Source organism: Chrysemys picta, chromosome 15 (assembly GCF_011386835.1).
Source record: "Chrysemys picta bellii isolate R12L10 chromosome 15, ASM1138683v2, whole genome shotgun sequence".
In the NCBI taxonomy this organism is placed as follows: Eukaryota; Metazoa; Chordata; order Testudines; family Emydidae; genus Chrysemys; species Chrysemys picta.
In genome coordinates, this window is record NC_088805.1 from 14,050,294 (window position 1) to 14,063,525 (window position 13,232).

At 43.5% G+C, this 13,232-nt stretch overlaps 1 protein-coding gene and 1 long non-coding RNA gene across 2 annotated transcripts in view; one reads left to right on the top strand and one right to left on the bottom strand.

Moving 5' to 3' along the window:
- Nucleotides 1-13,232, top strand: part of LOC135975754 (uncharacterized) — a 55,586-nt gene that overhangs the window by 27,802 nt on the left and 14,552 nt on the right. The gene's annotated exons all lie outside the window — the stretch shown is intronic.
- The window catches only part of LOC112060096 (solute carrier family 2, facilitated glucose transporter member 11-like), a 29,370-nt gene that overhangs the window by 8,880 nt on the left and 7,258 nt on the right, over nt 1-13,232 (bottom strand). The window contains exons 3-10 of the mRNA XM_024108668.3: nt 11,295-11,455; nt 8,884-9,008; nt 8,507-8,636; nt 7,758-7,906; nt 7,150-7,337; nt 5,826-5,936; nt 4,538-4,639; nt 3,841-3,916 (exon numbers count right to left, since the gene is read on the bottom strand). Of these exons, the coding sequence (XP_023964436.2) occupies nt 3,841-3,916; nt 4,538-4,639; nt 5,826-5,936; nt 7,150-7,337; nt 7,758-7,906; nt 8,507-8,636; nt 8,884-9,008; nt 11,295-11,455 (1,042 nt within the window). The remainder of the gene's footprint in view (nt 1-3,840; nt 3,917-4,537; nt 4,640-5,825; nt 5,937-7,149; nt 7,338-7,757; nt 7,907-8,506; nt 8,637-8,883; nt 9,009-11,294; nt 11,456-13,232) is intronic.

Here is a 13,232-nt window from a genome sequence, read left to right on the forward strand (position 1 = left end):
TAAGAGGAAAAACGTGACCTTGTAACGAAAGCACATGTGCTGTGTAATGTGAACAGCAAAATTTAACATGAAAGAGTGTACCCATTGTTCTCTAAAATGTGTCTTTTTTTTTTTTTTTTTTTTTTTTTTTTTTTTTTTAACCACCTCTCCCTTCACCACCACCAGCTGCAAATGTTTCTCTTTCACAGAGGCTAGTGAAGATTAGGAGGAGAAAACAGCGGACTCGGGATGATATGTTCTTGGAGCTCCAGATGTCCTCCCACGCTGACAGAGCACAGCTGACAGAATGCGTGGAGGCAATGTCAGAGTGCAAAAAAGCACAATATGAATGAGAGGAGAGGTTGCAGGCTGAATCGCGGGCTGAAGAGAGCAAGTGGCCGGCTGAAGATGGTAGGTGGCATCAGCTTGCTGACAGAAGGCAAGAGTCGATGCTCCAGCTGCTGGAGCATCAAACTGATATGCTCCAGCGTATGGTTGAGCTGCAGAAAAGGCAGCAGGAGCAGAGACCGCCGCTACAGCCCCTGTGTAACCAACAGCTCTCCTCCCCAAGTTCCATAGCCTCCTCACCCAGAGGCCCAAGAATGTGGTGGTGGGGGGGCCTCTGGCCACCCAGTTACTCCACCCCAGATGATTGCCCGAGCATCAGAAGGCTGGCCTTCAATAAGCGTTAAAGTTTTAAACTGCAGTGTGGCCTTTTCCTTCCCTCCTCCCCCACCCCTCCCAGGCTACCTTGGCAGTTATCCCCCTAGTTGTGTGATGAATTAATAAAGAATGCATGAATGTGAAGTAACAATGACTTTATTGCCTTTGCAAGCAGTGCTCGAAGGGGGAAGGTGGGGGTGGTTAGTTAACAGGGAAGTAGAGTGAAGTGGGGGAGGGCGGAGGGTTCATCAAGGAGAAACAAACAGAAGTTTCACACCGTACCTGGACAGTCACAAAACTGGTTTTCAAAGCTTCTCTGATGTGCACCGTGCCCTGCTGTACTCTTCTAACCACCCTGGTGTCTGGCTGCGCGTAATCAGCGGCCAGGCGATTTGCCTCAACCTCCCACCCCGCCATAAATGTCTCCCCCTTACTCTGATATTGTGGAGCGCACAGCAAGCAGCAATAACAATTGGAATATTGGCTTTGCTGAGGTTTATCCGAGTCAGTAAACTGCACCAGCGCGCTTTTAAATGTCCAATTGCACATTCCACCACCATTCGGCACTTGCTCAGCCTATAGTTGAACAGGTCCTCACTACTGTTCTGGCTGCCTGTGTACGGCTTCATGAGCCATGGCATTAAGGGGTAGGCTGGGTCCCCAAGGATAACGATAGGCATTTCAACATCCCCAACGGTTATTTTCTGGTCCGGGAAGAAAGTCCCTTCCTCCAGCTTTTGAAACAGACCAGAGTTCCTGAAGACGTGAGCATCATGTACCTTTCCCGGCCAGCCCACGTTGATGTTAGTGAAACGTCCCTTATGATCCACCAGGGCTTTCAGCAGCATTGAAAAGTACTCCTTGCAGTTTATGTACTTGGTGGCTTAGTGCTCCGATGGCAAGATAGGGATATGGGTTCCGTCTATCGCCCCACCGCAGTTCGGGAATCCCATTGCAGCAAAGCCATCCACTATGATCTGCATGTTTCCCAGAGTCACTACCCTTCATATCAGCAGGTCTTTGATTGCGTTGGCTACTTGGATCACAGCAGCCCCCACAGTAGATTTGCCCACTCCAAATTGATTCCCAACTGACCGGTAGCTGTCTGGCGTTGCAAGCTTCCACAGGGCTACTGCCACTCGCTTCTCAACTGTGAGGGCTGCTCTCATCCTGGTATTCTGGCGCTTCAGGGCAGGGGAAAGCAAGTCACAAAGTTTCATAAAAGAGCCCTTACGCATGCGAAATTTTCGCAGCAACTGGGAATCGTTCCACACCCGCAACACGATGCGGTCCCACCAGTCTGTGCTTGTTTCCCTGGCCCAGAATCGGCATTCCACGGCATGAACCTGCCCCAGTAACACCATGATTTGCACATTGCTGGGGCCTGTACTTTGTGAGAGGTCTATGTCCATGTCAATTTCCTCATCACTCTCGTCGCCACGTTGCAATCGACTCCTCAACTGGTTTTGCTTTGGCATGTTCTGGATATGCATATACTCCAGGACAATGCGTGTGGTGTTCATAGTGCTCATAATTGCCGCGGTGATCTGAGCGGGCTCCATGATCCCAGTGCTATGGCGTCTGGGCTGAAAAAAGGCGCAAAACTATTGTCTGACGGAGGGAGGGGCGAGTGACAACATGGCTTACAGGTACAGGGAATTAAAATCAACAAAGGTGGCTGTGCATCAGGGAGAAACACAAACAACTGTCACACAGAATGGCCCCCCCAAAGATTGAACTCAAAACCCTGAGTTTAGCAGGCCGTTGATTTCACGGAGGGAGGGGGAAGCAAATGAATACAGAACAAATCTGGTCCATTTATTTTTTTACATCTTAAGCTGGCAGCAGATGGTGCAGCATGACTGATAGCCATCGGCATCTTCTGGGTGCTTGGCAGAAGATGCTGTACTATGACTGCTAGCCATCATCATCAAGACAGTTCAATAGGACTGCCGGCAGGACTGAGTCTCCAGGAGACAAAACATGTCTGCTCAGGTGCCTCTGATTGAACTCACTGAGGAATACGACGACTATGGATACCAGTTGTAATACACCATCTACTGCCAAAAGGCAAGGAGCTGCTGCTGTATAGCAATACAGCCCCACGTCTGCCAGCACCCAGATCGCCAATGAAGGCTACCGGTCATACTGCACCGTCTACTGCCAAAAGGCAATTAGCTGCTGCTGTGTAGCAATGCAGTACCACAGCTGCCGGCACCCAGTTGACATATGGTGACGGTGAGCTGAGCGGGCTCCATGCTTGCCATGGTATGTTGTCTGCACAGGTAAACCAGGTAAAAAGGCACGAATCGATTGTCTGCCGTTGCTCTGATGGAGGGGGAGGGGCCTGACGACATGTACCCAGAACCCCCTGTGACACTGTTTTTGCATCATCAGGCATTGGGATCTCAACCTAGAATTCCAATGGGCGGCAGAGACTGTGGGAACTATGGGATAGCTACCCACAGTGCAATGCTCTGGAAGTCGACGCTAGCCTCGGTACAGTGGACGCGGTCCGCCGACTTAATGCACTTAGAGCATTTTATGTGGGGACACAAACAATCGACTGTATAAAACCGATTTCTATAAAACCGGCTTCTATAAATTCGACCTAATTTCGTAGTGTAGACATACCCTTAATCTGCTTGATTGTAGTGCACAGTTTGGCATATTTTCTCTGATTTTTATGTGATCTATGTGGTTTTATATTTTATTGGTATGCACCATCAATGCAATAAATTGTTAATCCACATCCCTTATCTGTTTTGTGGCCTCTTCCATCAATGCTCCTCCATGGGCAGAAAGTGCATCAGTTCAATATTTTAACAAAGGAGGTGATCGCTAAATATGTACTTATCAATGTTCTGTTGGGGGAATTGTTAGTAGCAGAGTACTCTGGGGTTCTTCCTCTGGGATTTGGGTCTCAAATTTTCTGGGAGAGGAGGATACTACGTTCTGAGTTAAGAGCCAGTAAAAGATCGGCAGTAAAACTTGACATGCTCATGTGCTCTTTCCACGTTTCCCATTTATGGACACATTGTCTCCTTCTGTTAATGTATTCAGATAGCTAAACCCCCTTCCCTTGCTGCTCTCTAGAGATGTCACAGTGGTGTTCCATTCTTTACCCCACTTCTGATGCACTTGAGTGGTATGGTGCAAAGTTTCTCCCTCACCATCGTCTAAAGTGGATGTACTCACATGGTCCAATTCCATAGCAGATAACGAACAAGAAGATCAGAGTGACGCTGAAGTAATGCATCCATAAGAATTGATGCTAGAGTGAGAAAGCAAAGTGAGAGCAGACTCTTTAATAATATGGTAGAATAGAATGCTCCCTGCCAGGGCCAGATTTACACCTTATGCGCCCCTAGGCATAGCATCTTCAGCACCCCCGTCTCCGCCACGCTCAGCACTCCCAGCCTGAGCTAGGGCGCAGCCCACCCGCTCAAGGCGAGGCGCAAGCGGGGGCCTGTACCTCTCCCCATGGCAAACAGTCCCTAGGTGTCTTCTGTCCCTCCCGCAACTCAGTGTGGTAGCCATGCTCCGGCTCTGCCTGTGCAAGTGAATGGGGCACCGGCCACGCCCTCCCTCTCCTTCCCCAGCACGGGGCGGAGGTAGCTGGGTGGCTGAGATTGGAAAGGGGCTGGGAGGCTCCCAGCACCTTCAGCAGCTGCCCCACCCGGTCGTGGCTCACAGTGCCCCACTTTTAATGTTTACGTGCCCCTAAGCACGTGCCTACGATGCCTAATTGGAAATCCGGCCCCGCTTCCTGCTTTCCACCATGGTGAATGAAATTCACTTTGGTGGTTATTCTGTTGTGAAAAATCTTGCCTAGGAGGAAAGATCAGAAATGGGGGTTGATGCTGGAAAAGTACCGATTAGGAAATCTCCTTACCTGCAGGGAGAGAGTCATAGTGAGGAGTGCTAACACGAAAATCATTAGTACATATCCTCCGCACAACAGCATCCTCCTGCCAAATCGCTCAATAAGGGAGCTCTGGAAAACACAACATCACAAATATGGTTAATTCCAACTCCAAATGAACTGATTACTTCTCATGCTCCTAACATTCTTCTCAGAAGTCTTATTCAGTTAATACAAACAGATGAGACTCTCTAAACATCAGATGAATTTTATTGATATTTCAGTTTATCACTTGTACTGGGGACTGTACCTTTAGACCAGAAAGATTAATTTATACAGTATGGTTGGACTGATTCTGCTTTACTTCAGCATCTCCTATTGACTTATTCAGAAATATTTTTCTACTTGAGTATTTCTTCCTTAAAACCATGGCCAAGAGGTATATTTTACTTTAATCGTTGTACATCAGTCTTGATTCCTGGATATCTAGAGAGAATCCATTTTTAGGCAAGAATGCAGTGTGTGTGGACATGATCTATATATATCTGTCCTACTTACAGGAATAATTATTGTATTGTGTCATGAGAAAAGGTCATAAGTCAACACATAGGATTGAACTACCTGAGGCTTACCCCAGAAATGAAGGCAGAAAGTAGGTGTTCTTGAAGGGCTTATACGTCCCAGAGCCTCCACTGCAATTCCTTAAAAATTGAGGGGATAAAATAGTTCATGGACTTTAGTCTCCTTCATTGTGGGAGCTGGTAACTTTTTCTGCCTCTGAATAGGGAAAGTGTACAGCCAATTGACAGCCATTCCCTACAGGTGATAACATCTTTTTACCCAGAATGACAGTGATCGGACATGCACCAGCTTCTTGGCAAATTACATAAATTTCTTTGTTATGTGCAGATCTGTGTCAAACTGCACAATTTTGTATCAATCCAAAATTTCACATGGCTTCACGTAATCCACTATTTTGCCCTTTACAGGCCATTGAACCTGTGCCCTTTTCTCTTCCGATCTATTCACAAAGCAGTTATCTGTACAAAATCACGATTGGTTAAAGCAGGATGTGAAACTTATTTCACAGAGTAAAAATGAGGACAAAGACATTCAGCAAGTCAAAGTTAATTGGGGAGAAGGGCTGCCTTTCTCAGCTTCATGTGGCTTAGAAGTAGGAGAAAATTTCTTGGTTAGTTTACACAAAGGAGTGATTCTCTCCCCCTAGCTCCCCTCTGCCAAAGCCACACATTAAAAAAAATTGCTCTCTCTAAACACTTTCCTTTCTTCCTACAAACTCCAGTTTGGTGAGACTTACACACACTATAGATGATAGGCATTCACACATCCCAATTCCTAGTGATACGTACGGGATGAGATCTTCTTCAAACTTGGCTGTACGGAACACTTCAAAAGAGTAGAAATAGATCTGAAAAAGGCAGAGAGAAAATAGTGTGAACAATCATCTTGGAGGCATGCTGTGAAACTCCTCAGATGTGAGGCAGAAATCGGACAAAAATTATTCTAATATAAAGCAAATTTACTAATGGGTGGGCTGTCTGCAAACACAGAGGCAGTTCATTGATAAAGCATTTTGGTGCCATCTAGTTCTCACTGTACATGTGATAGCATGTCACAAGCTCCTTGTACAAGTGAAGTTCTGTCTGCTCTATCCATTCCTATCTCTACAACCACAGCTTTCTAGCTTCGCACACTGATAATTCAAAATTATGCACATCATGTCTCTCTTGCTGCTTTTGGAGGATTACATATTCTTAGATCTTCATGTACCTGAATGAAAAGCTTCATCCTTGTCTCAGTTTTCAGATTCTAGCCTTCAGTACCTCTGACCTCACCAGCAGACTCCAACCTATGGACTCTAGGGGGAATGGGTCAGCAGTGTTTTGACATAGAATGTGGTGCAACAATGGTGTGTCTTTGGGCTGGTCCCCACTTAGTCCGGACTTCGGACTAAGGTACGCAAATTCAGCTACGTTAATAACGTAGCTGAATTCGAAGTACCTTAGTCCGGACTTACCGGGGTCCAGACGCGGCTGGAAGTCTCCCCCCGTCGACGCTGCGTACTCCTCTCGGAGAGCTGGAGTACCGGCACCGATTGTGGGCACTTCCGGGATCGATCCGGGATCGATTTATCGCGTCTTAACCAGACGCGATAAATCGATCACAGAACATCGATTGCGTGCCTCCGGACCAGCCGGTAAGTGAAGACTAGGCCTTAGTCCATCATCTTTATTGGTGCAGACTGACCCTAGAATTGGGCATTGAATACCTCCCCCCAATACTTGTTAGCTTGTTAGCAATTCTGGGGAGGATCCCTCACATCTGAGTGAGTGGCCTATGTGGCTCTTTGGTGGAGCTGGTAAACTTGCTAATGCATTCAGGATTCCATATTAGAAAAGTCAGAGCAGAATTGTAATGGCAACAACTAGGGACCCCCATTGATCAGGAAGAAGAGGACCAAGATTCTCAGATTTTAAGGCCAGAAGGGACTATTATGATCATCTAGTCTGACTTCCTGCCTAACATGTGTCATAGAATATAATAGTGTAACAAATAACTAGGCTTTTTTTTAATGCTACCTAACAATGACTCTGAGTTTTTACACAGGGAAAACACTCAACTGCATTGACGCCACTAAGCTGCAAGGTGGTCATGATGGTGACCAAAATGTACAATTGCCAGCGCAAGGATCGTTCTTTAACTAGTTCCAGGACACGCAAGGTTTTGGTGCTTTTCATTGCAGCCTTTTCCTGCAATATGTCATTAATCTCTGCTTGATGATCTCCTTCACCCCAGAGCTGCTTAATGGCTGTGCAGGAGGAAAAACGAAATAGTTTAATCTATCAGCTCATCTCCATCACTGTGTATTAACACATCCTTTTATTCTGTCTGAATCACAGAGATTTAATTAGTCTCCTGTCCTTAGCTGATTTCACCACATCATGATTTGGTGTATGCTGTCGGGGCAATGTGTGGAAGTCTACTCTTGTGCTTGTTCTGTAGATAGCTAGAAGAGTTTTGTCTTCGGGGCTGTCAGTATGTCATCTCACACTAATATTGAGTTGACTTAAATGTAACAATTTTAAAATTTTTATTTAATAAAAATGAACATTAAGAGCACAGTTTTATTCAGGTAGTGGGAGACTTGGGTTCTACTCTCCTTGCTTACAATGGCTAACACTCCAACAAATTAGATGATTTACTGAAATGAGCGGAGTAAGTACTTTACCTTTCATGAAGGCATCCTCATTACCCTTCTGTATCAGAAGGTAGGATGGGGAATCAGGGAAGAATGGGAGCATAATCAGTTGAATCAGTGCCGTGAGTCCAGTAGAAGCCAACAACAATGGCCACAACAATTCATTTCCTAATAGCTCCCTAGAGAGTACATGTAAAAGTGCAGTCATGGTCAAACCATTACATTAATATTCAATAGCTTTTTCTGACTGATAAGCAGAGAGACAGCAAATGGGCCAAATTCCAGTGGTGAGTGCATTGCAGCAGGGTAACTGAGTCAACAGTCTGGAAAATTTTGTGAAACTCAGCAGCACTTTGGAAAACTTTCTAATGATAATCATTAGGTCCCACAATGAACTTTAGGAAGTTTGAGATTGTGATGCTAATTTTGAACGGAATAACTTTCTAATATGCTGTGCATCTCAAATGTGATCCCATGTGCTAGATCTCAACAAGATATTTCAAATAAACCTCAGGAAGTTTTAAGGTAAGCCAATTGGTAGCAAGGCTATAGAGGGAAAAAATGTCAGATTATGGTTAATTACTTGTATTTTTCTGTGTACAATGTCTTAAACATGGAAATCTCAGATTTGGTCAAATACTGTCTACTGGCTTAAGATAAAACATTTAATTGTGAAAATGAGAGGCGTTATTGAGGATTTTAGAGGATGGCTTTTTTTTTAAAGACTTAAGACCAGCTTCTGCTGCTGCATAGAAAGGTGGTAGATGATTTTGTTTTACCTTAGTCCAAAAATCTGCCCTGAGACTTTTCCTAGTGTCAGAAAAACAGACAGAGTGGCGTTTGAAAATCCACGCAGCTTCTTGGGTGAAATTTCTGCTACGTACTGAGGATGTATAGTGAGAGAGAAACCTTGGACAGGAAAGAAGAGAGATGCCCATTAAATTGAGGAAAATATTAACTGTCTCATCCCATGCTCTTCCCACTATTCATTTCCACTCCCTGCACCTTTGATCAGCTGTTATGTTTCAGTGTCTTTTGTGACATGCCAAGTATACTTGGTGGGTAATATAAAATAATTCTAAAAGAATAATAATAATGAAAGGAGACTGTACTGGGACAGCAAGAGACTCCCTTTTGATGTATACAGAGGTCATACCTGCACCAATGCCATAGAGGAAGCGCCCAATCAGAATCATCTCAAAGGACTTGGCCATCTTGCAGAAGGCCATGAAAAGTGCAGCTACTAGCATGATCAGGTTAGTGACAATCTGACACTTCTTTCTGCAAAAACACAGAGAGAATGGTATGAAGTGAGTATCTCCTGTATTGTTTTAGATTAATGTATTTGCTGTTACTTATCCAACATACAAGCACGTAACTTCTTAAATATGTTAACTGTAAGTATGGTATAGCAATTACTGTTCCTTTGTGGCATGGTTTAAATCAGTGATTCTCAAACTTTTTTGTACTGGTGACCCCTTTCACATAGCCAGCCTCCAAGTGCAACTCCCCCTTATAAATTAAAAACACTTTTTTAATATATTTAACACCATTATAAATGCTGGAGGCAAAGCGGGGTTTAGGGTGGAGGCTGACAGCTCGCGACCCCCCAAATAATAACCTCACGACCCCCTGAGGGGTCCCGATCCCCAGTTTGAGAACCTCTGGTTTAAATGGATACCAAAACTCGATATTTCCAGGAGAAATTAAATGATTCTTCACTTTCAGAATTCAAGAACTTTTACTTTATGAATTGTAAAATTCGTACCTTGGCAGCATGTGCATTTATAAATGCTTAGCATATGTCAGTATTTCTGTAGTATTTCTGTAGGATGGGAGTTCATGTGTAGTCATACTTGAACAACAGGTTGATCAAGAACAATATGTTGAAGGGTATAAGTATTGGGGTTGCCATTGGTGTATTGAAGTCATGGTGCAATATCCAAAATACCAGCTTGTTACCGGCAAAATACCAGAAACAATTTGACTCTATGGGAGCCAACTGTAGACATGACTTGTGGATCTGGCAGAAAAGATATACCAAAGAGAGGCTTCAGTAAAGACTATGTTGTAAATTTTGGGCCTGATGACTGCAGTAGTAAGCGGTGACCATGGCATGTCACCTCAGTGCACCCTGATGTCTCCGACTTGAATCACGTAGACTTTTGCATCTGGGTAACTAGTGGTTTCTGAAACACACTGGCTAGATTACTGTCCAGAGACATTCAGCATTCTTGGAAAGGTCTCACAGATTCATCTGATTCAGATTATAACTCTGGATGCACTTGTGAAAAGGAGCCTGTGTGGAGTAGCTTTTCACTCAAAGTTGTTGGTATCTCCAAGGCCAGTTGCTACACATAACTGCTCTTGAGATGAATGTGATCTTGTATGCATTAGGAGCATACAGAAACCTTATACCTAAAAGGTGGTTCTAATTCAGGCAGCTAGGCTACCAAGGTTTACATAAATAAGTGGAGAGGAGCAGGATCTTGCTTCTAGTATCAAGAGGCCTTCAAGTGTGGGATGAGGCAGTGTTCCACAAGAAACTTTTTGTTGGCACTTATCTGGCAGGAAAGAACAGTTGCAGTCAGGCTAAGATGGTTGAGACCCATAAGAGGGGCCTCTGGATCAGAGGGTGGCGGAGCAGATCTTTAAGTGGAACACACCAGTAGATCTGTTTTGCCAATTTCTCTGCAAATGAAATTATTGGTGTTACACACAAGATACTGAGAACACACCAGATTAGGGTGACCAGATAGCAAGTGTTAAAAATCGGGACAGAGGGTTGGGGGGTAATAGGAGCCTATATAAGAAAAAGACCCAAATATCAGGACTGTCCCTATAAAATCGGGACATCTGGTCACCCTATACCAGATGCATGAGGAATCCTTTCTCCATCTATGGTGGAGTTACTTTGGGACAGACTTTTAATAGAGGACATTACTAACAATGGAGCAGTCTCTTATACAGAACTATAGGTAAAGTTAACTTTCTTTTCTGTTCAGTTTCAGGTTTTCATTAGAATAGGTACTAATAATTCTTTAATACAACATTCACTCCAGAATGAATAAAAGTCAGATTCCCAAAGTGTAAACAAGCACTTTAATGTCTCAGGTTTACCCCTGAGTGTTTAAGCTACATCTCTCAAAAGTTGAATTCAGGCTGGTCCAAGTATTGTAACAGTTCCTGGGAAACCTGTGTTTGAATGAATATGCACGGCTTCTGTTTCTGGATTTGTGGATCTTAGAAATTCTGTACTGGAGACATATGTGATCTTGATGTGAGGAAATTGTGCCACATGTTACTTCCCCACAAGGCACTAGTCAATGGAGTGCTGGTAAGTGCATCTTCAGAAGGGACCACACTTCACTATCAGCATACTATTTAAATGCATTGAAAGAAAGACTGGTTACCACTTACACTGGGTGGCTATGATAGCAAATTAAAGCAATTTAATACAAGTATATATGGTCAGACTATGGAAAAAGAATAGCTGACTGGATGTGCTTTGCTAGTACATTTCCCCCCACATGCCTTGATTATCAAGATATTAAAAGAAATACTTACTTTCTGTATTTTGTAGTAAGGTAGCCACAGCATAGGCTCCCTAGTAATCCTCCTATACCATAAACAGACACAATGAAGGACCACAACAACATGATGGTCTCATGATGGAGGGGATAGCCATATCGCTCTATCCAGGTTTCATTGATAAAAGTCCTAATGTGCTGAGAGAGAAAATGAGATTTTTAATTAATAGTAAATATGGACTTTCCTCATACTATTCTGTTACTGTGCTTCAACTTTGATCCATTGTTGTAGTTTTGAACCTCTTTTAAAAAGTAACCTTCACTGTCAAAGCAAATTAGCTAAAGTTATTTGCGTACTTTGCCAAATTTTCATCTAAACCTTTTGTAAGTTTGGATGTTCAAGACACTTTCAAAGTTAGAAATTGCACCTTGAGTTTATTTTCTTTATAATCCTTTCAAGGCTTTTTATGAAGCCATCTCTGAAATGTAGAAATTTCAGGAAGCCTTGGGAAACTCTGATGTAATAGACTGGCTTAGTATGGTTTATCATATCTCCTCCTGGTTGGCTAGATCCAGCAACCAGAACAGTCTATTACAACGGAAGGAGCTTTCTTTTAGTTCAAGTATCAGAGCTATGTGCTTTTAGTAATGAAGGTCCAGTGTTTAGTCTTTGATTTCTTTGTATATTTGGCCATTGTTTGTTGCTAAATGGGACTTGAACTGTTGTAGACCTTGCACTCAGGATGAGTTAGCTGTATTGCCAATCCTAACTATTGAAATATCATGAGTCAGCTCCCCCCAAATCATAAGATTGGTTTAAAAACCATGAGATTTGGAATATAATTTGATTCTTTTTATTTTTGTTCTGGTTTTTGAGCCTTTAAGGCAGGAGGGCTAAACACTTCTTTTTAAATGGAAGCTGAAATTTTAATGTAATCACATGATTTCTGGAGCTACGGTTTTAAGAAAGATCAAGTCTCATGAGACTTGTGATAAAATCATGAGATATGGCAACACTGAGATCATGACGGACGTGGTCAGGTCTAATAGCAGGGAGCCAGGAGCCAAGCCGGGGTTAGAGCTGGAGTTGGGAGCCAGAAGGGCAGACACAGGGCTGGGAAGGGAGCAAAGCAGATAGAAGAGAGATTGCAGCTATGGGGAAGTGGATTGAGCAGCTGCCACAGCCCAGTGCTACTGCTGGGTTGAAGAGCTGTCCTGGCATCAGCCAATCAGGCTGATCTGGCCAGTTAGGGGATTTAGCTGAGGTTAGCTAGCTGATCCCAGGCCCACCTGGAGGCCGTCATTCCTGACACTGAGCTAGTGTAGTGCATGAAACATACTGCTGTAGGCATGTGATCATATTTCATGCTACAAGCTGGCCCCAGGGACTGTAACTGCCTACTTGTGTATGCAGTGGTGTTGTACAGTCTCAAAGCTTTAGTTGAAGTGGTATTCATTCCCCACTGATGACTGCAGTGTCTGTACACAGCCATGGTTGGTTAAACTTACAGATAAAGGATGGAATGCCAATAGATATTTTTCACCAGCAGAAACTCTTTTCTCTAATGCACGAGATTACTTTAGTTTTCTGACATTTCTGGGATACTAGCCTCATTTACGGCAGATTTTTTTCCTCATTCATACAGCTCACTCAAGTGCAATTAACACAGAAGAAAAATTGATACTCTTAATCTTTTTTTCACTTTTTAAAAAAGATGTAATTTTGTTTTGAAAAAGCATTTACATATTCAAAAGTTTAGTCTCCTCACCCTGTAGTGCAAATTTCTGTGAATGAATGAAAACTACACAGCTTGCCCAACTTGCTGTTCAGTTGGAAGACACACTAGTTAAAATGTTACTTCTAGTGACAGAGTAGAAATCCGCTCTCTTAAAAAAAGCTAACTTCTCTACACAAGAAGCTATCACCGCTGCTTTCTATCAGGAATCCTTCTCACAGTACTCTGGAATCAGTAAT